This window comes from Callithrix jacchus, chromosome 12 (genome assembly GCF_049354715.1).
Source record: "Callithrix jacchus isolate 240 chromosome 12, calJac240_pri, whole genome shotgun sequence".
Classification (NCBI taxonomy): domain Eukaryota; kingdom Metazoa; phylum Chordata; class Mammalia; order Primates; family Cebidae; genus Callithrix; species Callithrix jacchus.
Window position 1 is genome coordinate 4,423,205 of NC_133513.1, and position 21,082 is coordinate 4,444,286.

At 50.4% G+C, this 21,082-nt stretch overlaps 2 protein-coding genes across 4 annotated transcripts in view; one reads left to right on the plus strand and one right to left on the minus strand.

Annotated features, from left to right (window-relative positions):
• Positions 1 to 2,992: 2,992 nt before the first annotated feature.
• Positions 2,993 to 5,674, minus strand: LOC118146164 (uncharacterized). Its single transcript, XM_054242443.2, has 3 exons — positions 5,518 to 5,674; positions 4,221 to 5,301; positions 2,993 to 3,878 (listed from the first exon to the last, which is right to left on the minus strand). The coding sequence occupies exons 1-2, from the start codon at positions 5,672 to 5,674 to the stop codon at positions 4,274 to 4,276; spliced, it is 1,185 nt and encodes a 394-aa protein (XP_054098418.2). The 3' UTR covers positions 2,993 to 3,878; positions 4,221 to 4,273.
• The window catches only part of ABCA3 (ATP binding cassette subfamily A member 3), a 67,826-nt gene continuing 51,551 nt past the window's right edge, over positions 4,808 to 21,082 (plus strand). Inside the window, exons 1-4 of one of the 3 annotated variants that reach the window (XM_054242425.2) lie at positions 4,808 to 5,018; positions 16,164 to 16,344; positions 17,075 to 17,280; positions 18,775 to 19,076. The gene's annotated coding sequence lies outside the window, so the exon portion shown is untranslated. Of the gene's footprint in view, positions 5,214 to 16,163; positions 16,345 to 17,074; positions 17,281 to 18,774; positions 19,077 to 21,082 lie in introns of all 3 variants that reach the window. The other 2 variants (XM_035266530.3, XM_035266529.3) reach the window with 2 other exon arrangements.

Genomic DNA, 21,082 nt, shown 5'->3' on the forward strand with positions numbered 1-21,082 from the left:
TCACCATGTTGACCAGGATGGTCTCGATCTCTTGACCTCGTGATCCACCCGCCTCGGCCTCCCAAAGTGCTGGGATTACAGGTGTGAGCCACCGTGCCTGGCAGTGTTAGCTTTTTTTTAATGCCATGTCACCATTGGTGGAAATCCATGGCAGAGTTCTGATATATCATTCCCAGTCTGCATTTTGGCAATATTTGCAATTATATTAATTAATTCTGTCATTCATTCAATGATATTTATGGAATGCCTATTCTGTGCCAAATACTATTCAGACACTGTGGATCCAGAAGTAAACAGAACAGGCTCCCTGGGGAGAGGGATGAGGGGGAGACAGAAGAATAACTCACACACATATCTGACTGGGCTCTTTGATCTCTTAGCCTAGCCAGCTCACCCTTCAGGCAGTGAGAACCTCAACAGGCCTATATGGGGGAGAGGCCTTTCCTAAACGGTCAACACTGTCAGAAGCAACAATGTCTATAACTGAAAGGGACTATCCTTTCAGAAACACTGCTGTGCCCCAGTCCTGATGGGTACAGAGCCTGCTCGGTAAGTGCCTGCTGGGCTGAGATTTGTTTCTTTGTTTTTGTTTTTTTTTTTTGAGATGGAGTTTCGTTCTTGTCACCCAGGCTGGAGTGCAATGGCGCGATCTCAGCTCAGTGCAACCTCTCTGCCTCCTGGGTTCAGGCAATTCTCCTGCCTCAGCCTCCCAAGTAGCTGGGACTACAGGTGTGCGCCACCATGCCCAGTTAATTTTTGTATTTTTAGTAGAGACAGGGTTTCACCTTGTTGACCAGGATGGTCTCGATCTCTTGACCTCGTAGTGCTGGGATTATAGGCGTGAGCCACCGCGCCCGGCTGAGATTTAGTTTTTAAAGCCCCAGGGGGTGGCCAAAGGCACCTGTGGTCCAGCTTCACTATTTTGCTGATCCTCAAATGCCTTCAGTGTAAGGTTCATCAGCCACATCTGAGGAGCAGCAGGGCAGCCTAACTTTGAGGTGCAATACCTCCCCAGCAGTTCAATGTTCTGTGTGCAATGAGGGGAACTAGTTAGCTGTTACAGCTCCTTGTGGGTTGAAAGCGCATCTTGCTGGCATCTAGCTTCACACATGTTAAGACTTCAATAAATATACATTTCTTAAATAAAGGAGTTTCTAAATTTCACAAAATATTATTTTAGTTGATGGGATATGAAACAGTTATTTTAGCATAAGAATTACTCTGAAACACAAATCATTTTGGAGTAATTCACCAGATATTATTCTAAAAGTGCCTGTGGCCATCAGAAGCAAATGGAAAGATCACTGTGTGGAGAGATTAGTGGTGCCGCATTGTAACGGGAAGGTTAGATCTAGAAAGAAATGCCAAGCACTGTTCATAGGTTCTCTTTTTTTTCCATGGGTTTCTTCAGCTTGAGTGATCAGAGCTCCTTGATAGTGAATGGTATAAAGTTTTGCAGATTGACAGAAAGCCAACGATTTCCTTTTCCTGGCGCAGGGTCAATGAACAACCAGGCAGTTGATATTTTTCTATTAAGCAACAAGCAATGCTTAATAGTAAAATATCAGTGAACTCTAACGAGAGGCGGTGAAACAAAAAAATCTAGGTACGTTCAGTGATGTTTCTGAGGACTTCCTCAGGATGGCTGACCCCACACATGTTCCTGTGAGCATGAAGCAGGTGGTGGTTTTTCCTGCTCCACTGTGTCCCAGAAGCAGTGATCTGCCCTCTGTACACGTTCATGGTCAGACAGTTGACTGCTATGTGTTTAGTCCCTCCTCTGTGACACACCTGTGGAAAAGTCAAGGTTGACTCACAGTGTCACCTGAACACAAGAATGACATTTCTAAAGAACTTACGACAGGCTGCACATATACATAACTTCTCTTAAAAGCTCAGCAGTAGGAATCCAAGTGGAAATCTAAAAACGGACCCCCTTCTTTTAGCATGTAACTCCCTGGAGCTGCTGAGGAAGCTGAGCAGGAGCAATCTCCATGGGGATCTTCTTCCTGATCCCTGGAACCTGGTGTAGAGAACCTGAACCAGAGGGCCGGGAGCTCCCAGATGCAGCGTGGCAGCATGGAAGGCACTCCTCTCTGCTTCCGCAGCCAGACCCTGCTCAGCACAACGCAGCTGAGCCCCTGAGAAAGGCACCTTGCCTCTTTTGCAGGAGGTGTTGATGTGAGGAGGGAATCCCAGACAGAGTAGCCTGTTTTCCAAGTTAAATGTCTCCAGTATTTTAAATACCATTGATTTTCCTATTATGCAAATAACTCATACATTGAGTAAAAAAAAGAAGAAAACAAAAATCCTACAGGACATCCAGAGATAGCACCACATTACAGTATGTGCTTTAGATTATGTGTGTCCTGTCTAATGGCATTGGGGCTGGGTTTGGGGTCTGGAGTCCAGATACTACAGCTGGACGGTGTTCAGTCGTCACTTCTTCCCCAGTCCATCTGCAGCCATCCCTCAGCATCTACGGCGACTGCACAGGACCTCTGCACGTACCAAAATCCATGTGGAGTCAAACGTGGTCCTGGAGGCAGTCCCCTGAAGCCCTGGGAACCCACCAACTGAATTTTTAATCTGCGTTTTGTTGAAACAAAGAAACATATAAGTGGATATTTTAAATCTGCGTTTGGTTGAAACAAAGAAACATATAAGTGGACCTGAGCAGTTTAAATCATGTTGTTTAAGGGTCAGCTGTACTTACATTTGGGAGCAGAGAGCTGTTGAAAGGCATTTGGTAAGCTCTCCCTCCCTACTCTCGCATCTTTTCTCTTTTTTTTTTTTTTTTTGAGGAAGGGAGGGATGAAGGAAGGGAGGAAGGGGGGGGAGGGAGGGAAGGGAAGGAAGGAACTCAAGCAATGAGAGAGACATTGCCAACCTGGATCTAGAGGTTTACAAGTTGATTTTTTTTTTTTTTTTTTTGAGTGAAGGAAAGAAGAAAAAAAATGAGTAAAGGAGAGGAAGAGAAAGAGGGAGAGTGAGTGGAAATATTACTTTATTCTTAAAAAAATGGGTATTAATAATGGCCAATCAATGTTTCATTTAAACCTATGAGTACATGTGATGTGGTATTGACAAGAATGTATATTTTGTGTATTTGAAGTGGAGAGCTCTATAAATATTTATTAAGTTTACTTGTTCCGGATCTGAGTTCGAGTCCTTGATATCCTTATTAATTTTCTGTCTCATTGAGTCTAAGTCTCTATGTATCTGGGTGTTAGGATCGTTAGCTCTTGTTGTTGCATTGATCCTTTTACCACTGTATCTTTGTTCCTTTAAAATCTATTTTATCTGCTACGAGAATTGCAACTCCTGCTTTTTATTTATTTATTATTTATTTTTGCTCTCCATTTGGTTGGTAAATCTTTCTCCATCCCTTTGTTTTGAGTCTTTGTGTATCCTTGCATGTGAAACAGGTCTGGATGTAACATGCCGTTGGGTTTTGGCTGTGTCTTTTGATTGGGGGATTTAGTCGATTTAAATTTAGGGTTACTGCCATTTGATGTTGACTGGCTGTTTTATCCATTCGTTGGTGTAAATTCTTCTTTATGTTGGTGCTCTTTACTTTTTGGTGTATTTTTAGAAAGGCTAATACTGGTTGTTTCTTTCTGTGTGTAATGCTTCTTTCAGACGCTCTTGTAAAGCAGGCCTGGTGGTAATAAAATCTCTGAGTACTTGCTTGTTCATAAAAGATTTTATTTTTCCTTCAGTTGTGAAGCTTAGTTTGGCTGGATATGAAATTCTGGGCTGAAGGTTCTGTTCTTTAAGGATGTTGAATATCGGCCCCCTTTTTCTGCTTTTCTTGCATTAATGGAGAATTTTTGGATTTCATTTTCAACAGCTGAAGGTAGGCCTCTGTGACTCCACTGAACAAATGATTTAGCATGAGCCTCCTCCAGGTGACCACGTTCCGCCGGCTCCCCTCAGGTGACCCCGACCCTCCTGGGACCCTCCCCCCAGGTGACCCCGACCTTCCCCAGATCCTCCCCACAGGTGACCCCCACCCTCCCGGGACCTGCCCCCCCAGGTGACCTCACTCTTCCTGGGACCCTCCTCCCAGGTGACCCCGACCCTCCGCAGAACCCTCCCCCCAGGTGACCCCGACCCTCCCCAGAACCCTCCCCCCAGGTGACCCCGACCCTCCCCGGACCTTCCCTCCAGGTGACCGTGACAAGGTCCGATACCCTCCAGCCTGAGGAGACTCCTACCCGGCTAAGGACCCGCGAGGCCCCCCTCGCCCCTTAACCGAGGGCGACTCCGCTCATCCGGGACACGCCGCCTTCTCCTGTAAACTGGACGCTGGTCCCGACGGCTGAATTCCAGAAGGTTCCTCACCACCGCCTCGCCTTCTGTCGCGCCCCAGCGCCTGGCCAGAGGCGAAGAAGCGCTTCCCTCGGTGCCACGAGTGACGAGAGCCCACGGTAAGACAGTGCGTAACGGGAAATGGAAGAACCGCCAGAGTCCAATTTCCCGGTGTGAAGCTTCTCACTCTTCGGAAACGCACGAGCGCAGTCGTTCCCCGGAGAGGCCGCCGCCCCGCTCGCTCGGTACCGCCGCCGCGCGCCCCCTGCCGGACATAGGCGCTGGCGCAGGGCAGTGCGCAGGCGCGGACTGCCAAGTGGCCAGGTGCGGGCCGCGTACCCGCAAGGTGGCCGACTACGCACGCGCAAGTCGGCGCGCCCTCTGCCGGGCAAGGACGACATGCACAAGGCACTGCGCAGGCGCGGGGTTGGGCTGGCCGGAGCGGCCGAGGCGGCCCGGGGTGGACTGGGCACCTGCAGGGGCGACCGAGTGCGCACGCGCGAGCCGCCGCGCCCCCTGCAGGAGCCGTAGCGGCGGGTGCGTCCGCCAGTCCTGGGTCGCAGGCGCCCCCTCCCCTCCAGGGCGGCCACGCAGCTGTCAGTGCCGCCGCCCCTGCGAGGCTGGAGCGGAGCCCGGGTGGCCAAGGGAGGGGACCCCGCGAGAGGGCCGCGCACCGGCCGCCGCCGCCCCGGCGCCCAGGCTCGGTGAGTGCCGCCGGGACCCGCCGCTCGCGCGCTCGTTCCCCACATGGGTCCGCTCTTCCCACCACCGCCGGCTGGCTCCGGCCTCGGGCGGCTCCCAGCTCCCGCCTGGCCTGCTTACCCCTCCCGCGGCCCGGCAATCCCGCCAGCCGCGCCCGCCCCTCCCGACGCGGCCTCGGCTCGCAGCGCTCGGTGCAGGTGCGGCTCCCGCAGCGCCGGTTCCCACTGGAGTCCTGGGCGTGTCCCGCACTGCGGGCAGTGCCCGAGCCGGCGCCGCGCGGGGAAGCTCAGCCCTACCCGGACTCGCCACGGGCCGCGTCCTCTGCGCGCCCAGGAGCTGGATGTGTAGCGCCGGGCAGCGCCGGGCCTGAGGGGCGCAGGCCTCCACCGCGCACCTGCGGAGATGGCGCCGCTTCTCGGCCGCGGGGACGCCTGGCGCGCGGTGGCAAAGCCCCCCGGGGGGGATTTCGCCTGCTCCCACCGCCTTGTTCCCAGGAGTTACCGAATCCGAATCCAGGGCCCACTGTCTGCGGCGCGCGTTTGCTGCGCTCTCCCCTTTTTGGGGGCGGGAAAGGGGAGCCGCTGGTGCCGGCGGAGGGGCCTGCGGCAGCAGCCGGGGCCGCATTCTCGGCGCCCACCGTCAGGACGCGTGTGTGCATCGTGTCCCATGTGTCTTGTGCTCTGTCCCAAGCCGGCTCCACGCCTCAGTAGGACCCGGACAGCCTCGCTGTCAAGGGCGTGGGGCAGGCGCCTGGTGTCTGTGGTGTCTGTCGGGCGGATGAAGCCATCTCCTTAGGGGGTAATTGCCGCTTGTTCGCCGGGTTGCTTTCTGGACTGTGCACTCCGGGAAGGCCTGGATTGGATCTTGTTGGGGTTTGTGTTCCTGGCACTGCAGAAATCCTCGCTGAGTGAGTAGCCGAGACCCCGAGACGGCATGGAGCCCAGGCAGGGTGCACGTGGGAGAGGTGCGCTCTTCTTCCGGGCACCCCTGTCGTTTTTATTCAGGTAGTCTAGGTGCTGCCTTTTGTAAACTTGAAAAGACTAAGACTGTTTTAGAAAGTTTGCCTCATGGGAAATGTAAGAGAAAGGGAATATAGATAAAAATGGATGTCGTGGGAATCTCCCTGCACTTTTATTTTTAACTTCTTAGAGAATTTTTCTTTTAACTTGAACCTTGGCTAACTCCATCTGACAAACTGGACAACGTCTTTTCCTTCCTAAGGTGACCTACCACCTTTCTGACCAGACAGCCTTTTGCAACAGGAGAGGGTAGTGCAGGTTGTTTCTAAAAAGATACCAGCCTTTCATCTGCATGAGCCAGGCAGTCTCGTGGGAACCCATTTTGACGTAGCCTCAACTGGGAAGGAAGGCCTAGGTAAGACTCCTAGTTTGCCATTCATTCCCCAGCCGTGCTTCCAGAGACTGTGAGGTCCGTTGAGGGAAAGCATTCTGCAACTCTGGAAACGGCCCTGATGGGAAACGCCCTGTGCACAGTTGAAAGATGAATTGGAGGCCACGCGCGGTGGCTCACGCCCGTAATTCCAGCACTTTGGAAGGCAGAGGCTGGTGGATCATTTGAGGTCAGGAGTTGGAGACCAGCCTGGCCAACATGGCAAAACCCCGTCTCTATCAAAAAAATAAAAAATTAGCCAGGGCGGGCACGGTGGCTCAAGCCTGTAATCCCAGCACTTTGGGAGGCCGAGGTGGGTGGATCACTTGAGGTTAGGAGTTCAAGACCAGTCTGGCCAACATGGTGAAACCGTCTCCATTAAAAATACAAAAAAAAAAAAAATATTAGCCGGACATGGTGGCCTGCGCCTGTAGTGCCAGCTATTTGCGAGGCTGAGGCAGGAGAATCGCTTGAACCTGGGAGGCGGAGGTTGCAGTGAGCCTAGATTGTGCCACTGTACTCCAGGCTGGGCGACAGTGAGACTCTGTCTCAAAAAAAAAAAAAAAAATTAGCCAGGTATGGTGGCACACGCCTGTAATCCCAGCTACTCAGGAGGCTGAGGCAGCAGAATCACTTGAACCGGGGAAGAGGAGGTTACTGTGAGCTGAGATGGCACCACTGCAGTGTAGCCTGGGCAACAGAGGAAGACTCCATCTCAAAAAAAAGATGAATTGGACACGGTCCTTGGTCTTGGGTGATATTAGGGGTAGAGCTAAAGAGTTGCTTTTTTCACAAGTAACTGAGAAATAACAAGATGAGTACCATATGGACACGTCCGGAAAAGGTGCAGCAGGTGACCAGAGGTGGAGGAGGGGTGGCTTCAACAAGAGCAGAAGGTGTTCACCCAGGCTTCCTGTTAGAGTCACTGAAGCCAGCCTGGGCTCCGAACAGCCCAGACTCTCCAGGGATGGGCCTGAGACATCAGTTTCTGTCTTAAAGTGCCCCAGAAAATTCCACTGTGCAGACAGACCAGGCAAAGAGCCCCTGAAACAGGCTTCACAGAGGACACGGCGCTAGAAGTGGGCTGGGAAGTGATGGGGAGGTTTTGGCAGGTAGAGAAAGGTATGTCGGGTGATAATCTAGGCAAACAAAACACTGCAGGCCCACATCTTGTGGGGAAGAGTGAGGCATGTCAGACCCTGTCCTGGGAGAGTTTTGCAGACCCCATTCCCCGAATGACTCATAGTGTTTGTGGTGTTGGAGAGATTTGGAGTCAACAGGCAGGCAGGTGCCTTTGCGGGAGCCTGGTCCTTGCTACCTTGCCTGTTACACAGCATCCATGGTTACCCCTCTCTGGGGACTTTTCATTGCCTCATTACCTCGTTTCCTGCACCTAGGGAGGCAGAACAGCTAGCTGGTCAGAGAATGAGGCTGAAGCCACAGCAAGGGTCAGGAAAGCAGGCAGCAGCATAGATTTTGTGGAAGTCTCTCCTGATAGCTCCCTTTGGAACCACATCTCTGGCTTAAAAATACACCCTACGAGGCTGGGTGTGGTGGCTCACGCTTATAATCCCAGCACTTTGGGAGGCCGAGGCGGGTGGATCACGAGGTCAAGAGATCGAGAGATCGAGACCATCCTGGTCAACATGGTGAAACCCCGTCTCTACTAAAAATACAAAAAATTAGCTGGGCACGGTGGCGCATGCCCGTAATCCCAGCTACTCAGGAGGCTGAGGCGGGAGAATCGCCTGAACCCAGGAGGCAGAGGTTGCGGTGAGCAGAGATCACACCATCGCACTCCAGCCTGGGTAACAAGAGCGAAACTCCGCCTCAAAAAAAAAAAAAAAATGAAAAAAACACCCTACGAGCCTCTGCCAGAGCTTCAGTGTAAACGCAGAGCCTGTGATCCCAGGAAGGCAGCCGCCTCCAAGTCCAGGCAGAGCCTGTGGTGCTGAGCATGAATGCCAGCAAGCTACGTCTCCACCGGCGCCGCAGCCTCTAACTCAGCCTTCCCAGCTCTCAACCAATGACTGTGGCTTGTGCATTTGTTCCTACCTTGTCCGCACAAGGGCCACTGGGTTTACAGGTGGGCTTGGCCAGTGCAGTGATTCACATCTGTAATCTCAACACTTTAGGGGGCCAAGGCGGGAGAATCTGTTGAGACCACAAGTTCAAGACCAGTCTGGGCAACATGGCAAGACCCCATCTCTACAAAAAATTAAAACATTAGCTGGGCATGGTGGTGCACGCCCATAGTCCCAGCTATTTGGGAGACTGAGGTGGGAGGATCACTTGAGCCAGGAGATGGAGGCTGTGAGGCTATACTGTGGCATGATTACACCACTGTACTCCAGCCTAGGAAACAGAGTGAGACCCTGCCTCAAAAAAAAAAACCCTCAGACATTTTTCATGTGCTAAAGAATGAATGTGAATGTGCATATATATCATTTATTATCAATTACAATTTCTGTCCTGATATATTATGGACATGGAAATATACACAAATATAGATGTTTTAAAGGGACAAAGGCCAAGCATGGTGGCTGACACCTGCAATCCCAGCACTTTGGGAGGCTGAGATGGGAGGATTCCTTAAGGCCAAGAGTTTGAGATCAGTCTGGAAAACATAGCGAGACCCTGTCTCTATCTCTACTAAAAATCCAAAAAAAATTAGCCAGTTACCGTGGCGCACATCTGAAGTCCCAGCTACTCTGGAGGCTGAGAAGGGAGGATCATTTGAGCTTGGGAATTCAAGAGTGCAGTGAGCTGTGATCATGCCCCTGCACTCCAGCCTGGGAAACAGAGCAAGACCTTGTCTCTAAAAGAGAGAGAGGGGGGGAAAAAGAAGGATGAGAGATGAAATAAGCATGGTTAAATTTTTCCAGTGTATGAATGCTACAGAAACTATTGTGTAAACATGCTTTTTAAAGATGAAAGACATGTGTCCACATCCCATTTATAAACTCTTGTTGAATCCTAAGTCCGAGCATTTAAGATCAATGCTAAATTCTGTTTATTGGTCAGGTGAGGTGCCTCACACCTGTAATCCTAGCTCTTTGGGAGGCCGAGGCAGGTGGATCACTTGATGTCAGGAGTTCGAGACCAGCCTGGCCAATATGGTAAAACCCCATCTCTACTAAAAATAAAAAATGAAAAAGGAGCTGGGCGTGATGGTGGGTGCCTGTAATTCCAGCTACTTGGGAGGCTGAGGCAGGAGAATCACTTGAACCCAGGAGGCAGAGGTTGCAGTGAGCCAAAATTGTACCATTGCACTCCAGCCTGGGCAACAAGAGCAAAACTCTGTGTCCAAAAAAAAAAAAAAAAAAAGTTCTGTTTATTTCAGTCCCTGGTTATTAACGGCATTTACATAGAAACACAGCACAGAGAAAGGCACAAACCCTGCGGTGACCAGGCAGGGTATTTGATTCTCAGTTTTACTCACCTATCATCTGAGGGCCCTTGATGAATTGGGCTGGGATGTGTTCAGCGGCCGTCAGGGCAGGTGGCGATTCTGGAGTTGAAGATGTTCCGGTGTGCAGGTCTAGTGTCCGTGTAGATGTTTGTAGCATCGCCGGCAGCGCAGGCACGTAATTGTGGAAGCACATTCAAACATCTGTTTTCATAAATGCTCTCTTCTTGGTACAGATTAGTTTTGAAAAGCCGTAACCCTCGTGGACTGCCCCCGTTTCTTTGAAGGAAGAGATTGCGTCGTGTCTGTTTAAAGGAAAGGCAGATGACACGCTGCTGCCGTCGTTTGTCACTGAAAACCAAAAAGGTCTCCAGATTTGGAACTTTTCGCCAAAGAAAATCAGTGCCTTCTCCTTAAATCCTCTGACTCTTCGAAGTACTGAGTCATGAAATGACCTGTAAGCCTCCAAATCACACAAAAGGTTTTTTTTTTTTTGAGGCGAAGTCTCGCTCTGTTGCCCAGGCTGGAGTACAGTGTCGCCATCTCGGCTCACTGCAACCTCCACCTCAGCCTCCCACGTAGCTGGGCTTATAGGCGCCTGCCACTACGCCTGGCTAATTTTCGTATTTTTAGTAGAGACAGGGTGTCACCGGGTTAGGCTGGTCTTGAATTCCCGATCTCAGGCCATCCACCCACCTCAGCCTCCCCAAGTGCTGGGATCACAGGTGTGAGCCACTGCACCTGGCCCACACAAAAGATACTTATGGTCATTTCCCGAATCACTGCAAAGTATTGTAAAGCTTTGGCTATTTAAGGGTCTTGGGTTTGTTTTTGTTTGTTTGTTTGTTTGAACTGAGCACAACAGGAATGCCCTGAAACTCATAAACCCCAACACACCTAAGGTGCTTAAAGTACACGTGTGCTGAGGGCCCGCTTGCACCCCCACATCACAGGGCACCACCTCCTAAGTCAGGACGTCACGACTGCTGACATCCGAGCCAGCGTGATCACCAGAGTCTATTTAATATCAGTAAGGCTGGCAGGGTGCAGTGACTCATGCCAGTAGTCCCAGCACTTCGGAAGGCAGAGGCAGGAGGATCATTTGAGCCCAGGAGTTTGAGACCAGCCTGGGCAACATAGTGAGACCCGTCTCTGCAAAAAAAGCCAGGTGCAGTGGTACATGCCTGTAGACCCAGCTACTTAGGAGGCTGAGGCAGGAGGATCATTTGAGCCCAGGAGTTTGAGACCAGCCTGGGCAACATAGTGAGACCCGTCTCTGCAAAAAAAGCCAGGTGCAGTGGTACATGCCTGTAGACCCAGCTACTTAGGAGGCTGAGGCAGGAGGATCATTTGAGCCCAGGAGTTTGAGACCAGCCTGGGCAACATAATGAGACCCGTCTCTGCAAAAAAAGCCAGGTGTAGTGGTGCATGCCTGTAGACCCAGCTACTTAGGAGGCTGAGGCAGGAGGATCATTTGAGCCCAGGAGTTTGAGACCAGCCTGGGCAACATAATGAGACCCGTCTCTGCAAAAAAAGCCAGGTGCAGTGGTACATGCCTGTAGACCCAGCTACTTAGGAGGCTGAGGCAGGAGGATCATTTGAGCCCAGGAGTTTGAGACCAGCCTGGGCAACATAATGAGACCCGTCTCTGCAAAAAAAGCCAGGTGTAGTGGTGCATGCCTGTAGTCCCAGCACTTCGGAAGGCAGAGGCAGGAGGATCATTTGAGCCCAGGAGTTTGAGACCAGCCTGGGCAATATATAGTGAGACCCGTCTCTACAAAAAATGCCAGGTGCGGTGGTGCATGCCTGTAGACCCAGCTACTTAGGAGGCTGAGGCAGGAGGATCACACCACTGCATTCCAGCCTGGATAACAGAGTGACTGAGACCCCATCCCTATAGGAAAAAAAAAATAAGTGAAGCCTTTTTTTCACATTTTTAAAGAAAAATACTTAGAAGTAGAATTTCTCATGACTTCTTCACTGCTGCAGGTTTTCTAGCCCACCCCACTTGGAGACCACTGGGAAGGGGTGAGGAGCACACACACACACACACACACACACACACACACTCTCTCTCTCTCTCTCTCATACACATATATACGTATATACATTATTTATTTATTTTGGGTGGGGGGGATGGAGTCTTGTTCTCACCAGGCTGGAGTGCAGTGGCATGATCTCAGCTCACTGCAGCCTCTACCTCCCGGGTTCAAATGATTGTCCTGCCTCAGCCTCCCGAGTAGCTGGGACTACAGGCGCGCACCACCATGGCTGGCTAATTTTTGTATTTTTAGTAGAGACGGGGTTTCACCATGTTGGCCAGGGTGGTGTCTACCTCTTGACCTTGTGATCCACCCACCTCAGCTTCCCAAAGTGCTGGGATTACAGGCATGAGCCACCGTGCCCGGCCAGGACCATACTCTATAAATGTGCCTGCTACTTTTTTATATTAATAATACTTAGGGCCGGTTGTGGTCACTTACGCCTGTAATCCCAGCACTTTGGGAGGTCAAGGCAGGCAGACTCACTTGAGGTCAGGAGTTTGAGACCAGCCTGTCCCACATGGTAAAACCGCATATCTTCTAAAACTACAAAAATTAGCCAGGCCCACGGTGGCAGGTGTCTGTAATCCCAGCCGCTTGGGAGGCTGTGGCAGGAGAATCTCTTGAACTTGGGAGGCAGAGGTTGCAGTGAGCCAAGATTACGCCATTGCACTCCAGCCTGGGCAACAAGAATGCAACTCCATCTCAAAAAGAAAAAAGAAAGGAAAAAGAAAAAATACTATTTAGGTTGGGCACGGTGGCTCATGCCTGTGATCCTTTGGGAGGCCAAGGCAGGTGGATCACTTGAGGTTAGGAGTTTAAGACCAGCCTGGCCAACATGGCGAAACCCCATCCCTACTAAAAGTACAAAAAATTAGCTGGGTGCGGTGGTGGGTGCCTCGAATCCCAGCTACTCAGGAGGCTGAAGCAGGAGAATTACTTGAACCTGGGAGGCGGAGGTTGCATTAAGCCAGGATCACACCTCTGCTCTCCAAAAGTGAGGGATAGAGTGAGACTTCATTTCAAAAAAAAAAAAATTTACTGGTGTTTGGGCATTTCATCCACAGGATGTACTGAACTAGACATTTTCAGATATTTACTGTACACCCCCAAAAAAGATCATGTCCTGGATAAAAGATTACTGAACTAGACATTTTCAGATATTTACTGTACACCCCAAAAAAGATCACGTCTTGGATAAACCATTAAAGAAAACCAGTCACCCTCACCCAGCCTCACTGCCCCTTGGCACACACCCCGAGCTCCCTTCTTAGTGCAGCATCCGGCACCTTGGTGACATTGGCCCGGGGTCTGCTGCCTTTTCTGACTCATTCTCTGCACTGCCACTCAGAATGACTCGCTGCTCCCCATACACAGTCTGTCTCCAGGAGCCTGTAATGTCCTTCCTGTCCCAGCTAGTGAGTAATTCAAGACCGGCCTCCCATGTCCCCTCCTCCCTCCTATCACCCTCCCGGGCCAGCTCCCCGTCTTGCTTGCTTGCCGCCTCTCTCACAGAATTCCTGTCTTCTCCTGAATCTTGCCATACTTTATTTAGCATCCATTGTAGCAGTCACAGTGCACGTCGGTGTTTGAGGACCGTGAACTCCTTGGGTTAAGAACATTATCACTGGCCGGGTGCGGTGGCTCACGCCTATAATCTCAGCAGTTTGGGAGGCCAAGGCAGGTGGATCACAAGGTCAGGCGTTCGAGACCAGCCTGGCCAGCATGGTGAAACCCTGTCTCTACTAAAAATACAAGAAATTAGCCAGGGATGGTGGTGCACGCCTGTAGTCCCAGATACCCAGGAGGCTGAGGCAGGAGAATTGCTTGAACCCAGGAGGCGGAGGTTGCAGTGAGCCAAGATTGCGCCACTGCACTCCAGCCTGGGTGACAGAGTGAAAATTGGTCTCAAAGAAAAAAAATTATCATTTTCATTTCCAAATCATTAGTACCTCGTACAAGTGCCCATCAGATGGCAAAAACTTGGCAAATGTTTGCTGAATACATACATGCTTTTTCATCTTGTATACCTAAAAGGCCATGGATTCTACCAGCCTACGTTGATTCTCTGCCCTCCCTGCCTCAGTGCACGTACACACAGACCTTTGATGCTGGCTGCCTGGTGCGGACTCCTGATGTTGATATTGGGATGTTGGGTCCTCCCCTAAAGAAAAGGCACCAAATGTGACCGGCACCACCCACAAGGGTGGCGCTGTGCTGTATACCTGCGGTGAAGCAAGCAGAGCAGTGGTTGGTGGCTCTGTTTGCACAGCTTGGGGCCGTCCATCTGTGGCTTCATCAAGGCCCCCTTCTTCCCACGAATGCATTTCTCCATGCCTATGTGGATAGGCTTCAGGAACACATGGCATAATGGGTCTTGGGCCCCTCACCCAGGCCTGTCCCTTCTGTTCATGGGTCTCAAGACCTGCCACCCCGGCCGGGCGCAGTGGCTCACACCTGTAATCCCAGCACTCTGGGAGGCTGAGGTGGGCGGATCACGAGGTCAGGAGTTCAAGACCAGCCTGACCAACATGGTGAAGCCCCATCTACTAATAGTAAAAAAAAATTAGCCAGGCATGGTGGTAGGCACCTGTAATTTCAGCTACTCAGGAGGCTGAGGCAGGAGAACTGCTTGAACCCAAGAGGTGGCGGTTGCAGTAAGCCGAGGTAGCACCATTACGCTCCAGCCTGGATGACAGAGTGAGACTCCGTCTCAAAAAAAAAAAGACCTGCCACTCCCATGGACCTCTGCTCATATAGGCAGATATAAAAACTTCTTTTGAAAGGGAACATAAGGACCGGGAGCAGTGGCTCATACCTATAGTCTCAGCACTTTGAGAGGCCAAGATTGGCAGATTGCTTCAGGCCGGGAGTTCACGACCAGCCTGGGCAACAGAACAAGGCTCCATCTCTGCAGAAAAATAAAATAAGTAGCCAGGTATGGTAACGTGCACGTGTGATCCCGGCTACTCATGGGATTTAGGCAGGAGGACCAGGTGGCAAATTCAAGCCCATGGTGCACACAGAAATCCCTGCAAATCACAGATGTCTGGGTTTCTCCAAATTGCTGAGCCGTGGCTGCCTGAAGAGCCACGGTGCTCCTGAACCACCGCAGCCGATGGCTCTTGAGCTGACGACGGTTACCGGAAAGAGCATTTGTAGAAGAGTTTGTGCTGTCGAGAGAGTTCTCAGAAATGAGCAGCCTGCAGTCTGCACTCACTGTGCACCAAGTCAGTTGCTCACCTGAAAAACAAACATTGAGATCCTTGATGATGTGTATGATGTTTAATATTTTAACAGTAAGCAAACCTTTTATACGGGCATGGGGGGAAGGTTTGCCTTCCCCTTTCTGGCTGTGTTCCTGGGAGTAGTGAAGTGAGGGCTCTTCAGAGGGAAGTTCCTGAGGCTCTGCTCTTGTCCTCTTGCTGGGCGGAGGCGGCAGCTGTAGGAGTGTTTAAGTTAGGGTAGCTGATGGCGGCCCAGCCAGGGCCGGTCCTGGGCCTCAGTCATCAGCACTTCTGGGACTCTGGGCCTCGGCGTCAAGTGCAGAAGGACCTTTAACTTCCTTCTCCTGTGTACATTTGCTTTCGTAATTAAAACACTTTCCAGATTTTGTAATTCTGGGATTTCTTTCTTTAAGTTCCCTTTGCTCCAGCAGAACATATGCAAGCATAGCGTTCAGTGAGACTTTAGGTAAAGCTTCGCACATACCAAGCGACAAGCTGGGTGCTGGGGGGCACAGAGATAAAGAAAACCTCAACAGGGTGCAGTGGCTCACCCCTGTAATCCTAGCACTTTGTGGGAGGAACTGAGATTACAGGTGTGAGCCACCTTGAGGTCAGGTGACCTCACTGGAAGTCAGGAGTTCAAGACCAGCCTGGTCAACATAGTGAAACCCCATCTCTGCTAAAAATACAAAATTTGCCAGTGTAGTGGTGTGCGCATGTAATTACTTGGGAGGCTGAGGCAGGAGGATCGCTTGAACCCAGGCGGTGGAGGTTGTAGTGAGTGTAGATCCAGCCTGGGCAACAGAGAGAGACTGTCTTAAAAAAAAAAGAAAACCTCTATTAAGGCGGTGGGGCTTAAAGGTCTTTACCTTTTAATTTCTGATGTTCTAGGAGTGATATGCGAAGCTTGAATGAAGTTGGAAGTTGTTCCATGTTTTGAGGACCCGCAGGATGTGGTAGCGTAGCGGTTAGAAGACAGACTTGGAAGTTAAAACAGGCTGAGGTTCAAATCCTCACTTTGCAGCTTCTTGCTATGTGATTTTTGGGCCAAGCACTTCCTCCTCATTTCTTCGTCTGCAGGAGGGTCACGCTGCCAGAAGCCAGGACAGGATGAGGAGGTGTGGAAGCAGAGTGCTTTCAAGTAGAATAGCAGAGCTTCTGGCCGGGCGCGGTGACTCACGCCTCTAATCCCTGCACTTTGGGAGGCCAAGGCGGGTGGATCACTTGAGGTCAGGAGTTCAAGACCGGCCTGGCAAACATGGTAAAACCCCATTTCTACTAAAAATACGAAAACTAGCTGGATGTGGTGGCGGGTGCTTATAATCCCAGCTAGTCAGGAGGCTGAGGCAGGAGAATCACTTGAACCTAGGAGGCGGAGATTGCAGTGAGCCGAGATGGTGCCACTGCACTCCAGCCTGAGCAACAAGAGTAAGACTCCATCTCAAAAAAAAAAAGAGAAAAAAGTAGAGCTTCTTATATTCTAATGTAGCAAGAGAGCACAGAGCCTTCCAAGGTGTGTAGTTTTTTGTTATTGCTGTTTTGTTTTGTTTTTTTGAGGCAGAGTCTCACTTTGTCACCGGAGTGCTGTGGCGCATCTTGGCTCACTGCAGCCTCCACCTGCTGGGTCCAAGTGATCCTCCTGCCTTAGCCCCCCGAGTAGCTGGGATTACAGGCACCCACCACCACACCTGGCTAATTTTTGTATTTTTAGTAGAGACAGGGTTTTGTGATGTTGGCCAGGCTGGCCTCGAACTCCTAAGCTCAGGAGATCCACCCGCCTCAACCTCCCAAAGTGCTGGAATTATTCAGGCCTGAGCCATTGTGCCTGGCCAGGTGTCTGTGTTCTAAATCCATATCTCTTTGTTATCAGATCTGCTCCGTTTTAAGTAATATACTCAAAATCTGTTTTGCGCTTTTATTTTCTGACTTGGTAAGAGATGTTCTATAATTGTTTTCCAAATTTTACTGAAACACCTTCCATCTGCCCAAAGGTGCCAGAGAGTCATGCCCATGAGCCCTGGGCCTCTCCTGATGTCCTGCGGGGCCACCGTGTTCCCATACCTCAGGGTTGCCCTACCCTACTCCAGAGGCTCTCAGGCCCCACCCCGGAGCCCTCTGTGTGGAGCCACCTCCTCCCTGCCAGTTCCCCTGTAGCCCTGCAGGAGATCTGCTGTGCGGAGCCTCTCCTGGGACCCAGGTCAGTTCCCTGCTGCTGCCCTGCAGCCTGTGTGGGACGGTGGGTGGTCTGTCTTTCTGACCTTCTCTCCCAGCCCTGGGACTGGAGAGGTCAAGATTAAGCATGGGGACGTGTCCTTTCTTGGCCAGACTTCCAGAAAAGGACGTCGTCTGTTCCTCTACCCAGAGGACTTCTTTGAACTGTGACCGTTGTATACTCCTTTCCTGATAGAGGCAGAAAGTTCACCTCGGCCAACCTGACGCCCATCTGGAGTGCACTTCCCCAGGATGACGGCCCAGAATGGAGGCACTGGCCTCCTTTTTTTTGCCTAAACCGCTTCTAGAAACCTTTTATAAACCACGGGCCTTAATGTGTATCATTAAGTCACAGGTGTTTTATTAATTGTCTGCAACTGACTTTGAGACAGTTTTTCCACCTTGTTAAGTTTAAAAGAATTGGGATAATCTATTAAGTTGCCACTTAATAGCACTTTATACTACTTTAGCTTTAATTTCTGCGCTTTTTAACAATGTGATTCATTACAAGTTATATTTTAAATTCTTTTTTTTTCCTTCGACAGAGTCTTGCTCTGTCACCCCACTGTAGTGCAGTGGCACAATCTCTGCTCACGGCGTCCCCCGCCACCCGGGTTCAAGTGATTCCCCTACCTCAGCCTCCTGAGTAGGTGGGACTACAGGTGCGAGCCACTACGTCTGGCTAATTTTTTTTTTTTTTTTTGAGACGGAGTTTCGCTCGTTACCCAGGCTGGAGTGCAATGGCGCGATCTCGGCTCACCGCAACCTCCGCCTCCTGGGTTCAGGCAATTCTCCTGCCTCAGCCTCCTGAGTAGCTGGGATTACAGGCACACGCCATCATGCCCAGCTAATTTTTTGTATTTTTAGTAGAGACGGGGTTTCACCATGTTGACCAGGATGGTCTCGATATCTTGACCTCGTGATCCACCCTCCTCGGCCTCCCAAAGTGCTGGGATTACAGGCTTGAGCCACCGTGCCTGGCCACGTCTGGCTAATTTTTTGTGTGTTTTAGTAGAGACGGGGTTTTACCATGTTGGCCAGGGTGGTCTCAATCTCCTGACCTCATGATCCATCTGCCTCAGCCTCCCAAAGTGCTGGAATTACAAGTGTGAGCCGCTGTGCCCAGCCATTAAATTAATTCTTAATTGTCTGCAGTTGTGTTTTGTGTAAATATTTACTGACTACCCTTTAAAGCATAAATTTTGAATATTATTAGATATCAATAGCCACATCCTTAAAAAAATAAAAAGCAAGAGTTTTCATTTAAAAAGAGCTTTAATAGAAATGATTTTCAATGGACTGAAACCAAACCAAAAGTGAAATGGATCATTTAAAAAGAAAAAAAAACCTTTCCCCACGTGCTGGAATCTCCTGGGGTCGTTGGGGTAGAGCGTTAGCTCATGGTGATCTAGAAGTAACCCGGTAACAGTTTGCCTTTCTATCCCATGCCATGTTAACCTGGCTGTTGGCTTTGGATCAGCCATGAGCGTGGAGCTGAGCAACTGATTTGAAATCTTCCACTGTGAGTCATGGAGGCTTTCTGCATGTGAAGGACGCAGAGCCGGAAGGGCTCCTCTCCGCCTGCAGTCCTAGCGAGTGGACTAGCGCCAGGGGCTCTCCAGGACTGCCCTCCTCCATCACCTTCCCTGCCTCTCCAGCACAGGGCAGCCACGTCTGCACACCTCGGCCTCTGCGCCCTCAGCTTTTAGGGCACGTTTCACCTGTTTCCTGGGTGTTGCAGCGTCTACCTGAACTAATCAACACCACCTACTTCTCTAGCAGGTCAGCATGTCATGATCTCTTAAGTTCATGAGATGAACTTAACTCGGGGTTCAGTGTCTCTGTTCCTTTTTTTAAAAAAAATTTTTTATCGAGATAGGGTCTTGCTGTGTTGTCCAGGTTGGTCTCAAACTCCTGGGCTTAAGGGATCTTCCTGCCTTGGCCTCCCAAAATGCTGGGATGACAAGCCTGAGTCGCCACACCCAAGCTTTGTTTCTTATATTTGAAATTTAGTGAGACAGGCGTTACCTAAACTGAGCGATACCTTTGGAGATCGAAGCTCACGTTGCTGCTATCGCTGGTATTTGATAATCTTTTGACAGATTTTTTTCCCCATTATATGTGTCACATTTAAATACCATGTTTCTGTGTCATACAGGATAGATTATCTTTTGGATGAATGTTCCTTGGACAAGTGGTAAAGATGAAAATGGCAGCCGGGCGTGGTGGCTCACACCTATAATCCCAACACTTCGGGAGGCTGTCAGGCAGATCACTTTGGCCAACATGGTGAAACCCTGCCTCTACTGAAAATACGAAAATTAGTCGGGTGTGGTGGCGCGTGCCTGTAATCCCAGTTACTTGGGAGGCTGAGGCAGGAGAATCACTTGAACCCAGGAGGTGGAGGTTGCAGTGAGCTGAGATTGTGCCACTGCACTCCAGCCTGGGCGACAGAATAAAACTGTCTCAAAAAAAAAAAAAAAAGAAAAGAAAATGGCTAGTCTTTTGTTGCAGAGGTTCTGACACCAACCAGTACCTGTAATAACAACATGGCCGGGTGCAGTGGCTCACGCCTGTAATCCCAGCACTTTGGGAAGCCAAGGCAGGTGGATCACGAGGTCAAGAGATCGAGACCATCCTGGTCAACAAGGTGAAACCCCATCTCTACTAAAAATACAAAAAATTAGCTGGGCCTGGTGGCATGTGCCTGTAAATCCAGCTACTAGGGAGGCTGAGGCAGGAGAATTGCCTGAACCCAGGAGGCGGAGGTTGCAGCGAGCTGAGATTGCGCCATTGCACTCCAGCCTGGGTAACAAGAGCGAAACTCCGTCTAAAATAAATAAATAAATAAATAATAACAACAGGAAAAACCGGTGTTTAAAGCCAAGGAGAGAGTGTAACTGATGGCCCCAGCAGCACGTCTGCCTACTCTAGCCTGCTCCTGGGCAGCAGGGCCAGCAGGGGCCCAGTTCCAAGCCCCTCCTTTCCCCCTCCCACCACAGCTCTCTCCAAGCCTTAGAAATCACCCAGGACACTACACTGAGTTTTCTTTTATGGTTCTGTGTCGGTTGAGAACAAAGCCAGTCAGTCAGTAAGTGGAATTCTGTAAGCCTGAACGTTTTGCTAATAAACAGCACATTTGTATGAACCACAGAGAACATCCTACTAGCACTTGTCAAATGGTAAATACAACCACAAGGATGAGGCTGGAGGATTGCTTGAGGCCAGCAGTTTGAGACCAGCCTGGGCAACAGAACGAGACCTGGTCTCTACTAAAAATTAAAATAAAAACATGAGCCAGGTGTGGTGGCATGCACCTGTGGTTCCAGCTACCCGGGAGACTGAAGCAGGAGGATCACGAGCCTGGGAGTTTGAGGCTGCAGTGAGCCATGATCACACCACAGCACTCCAGCCTGGGTGACAGAGCAGGACCCTGTCTCAATGTACATGAAAAGCATGTCATTGATCTTACATTCAGCATGGAACAAGTCAGGATCCAAAAAGACTATGCTCTGGTTTTGGGGGTTTTTTTGTTTGAGATAGTCTTACTCTGTCTCCCAGGCTGGAGTGCAGTGGCGAAATCTGAGCTCCCTGCAACCTCCGCCTCCAGGTTCAAGTAATTCTCCTGCCTCAGGCTCCCGAGTAGCTGAGATTACAGGCATGCGCCATCACATCCAGCTAATTTTTGTATTTTTAGTAGAGATGGGGTTTCACCTTCTTGGCCAGGATGATCTTGAATTCCTGACCTCAAGTGATCCACATGCCTCAGCCTCCCAAAGCGTTGGGAT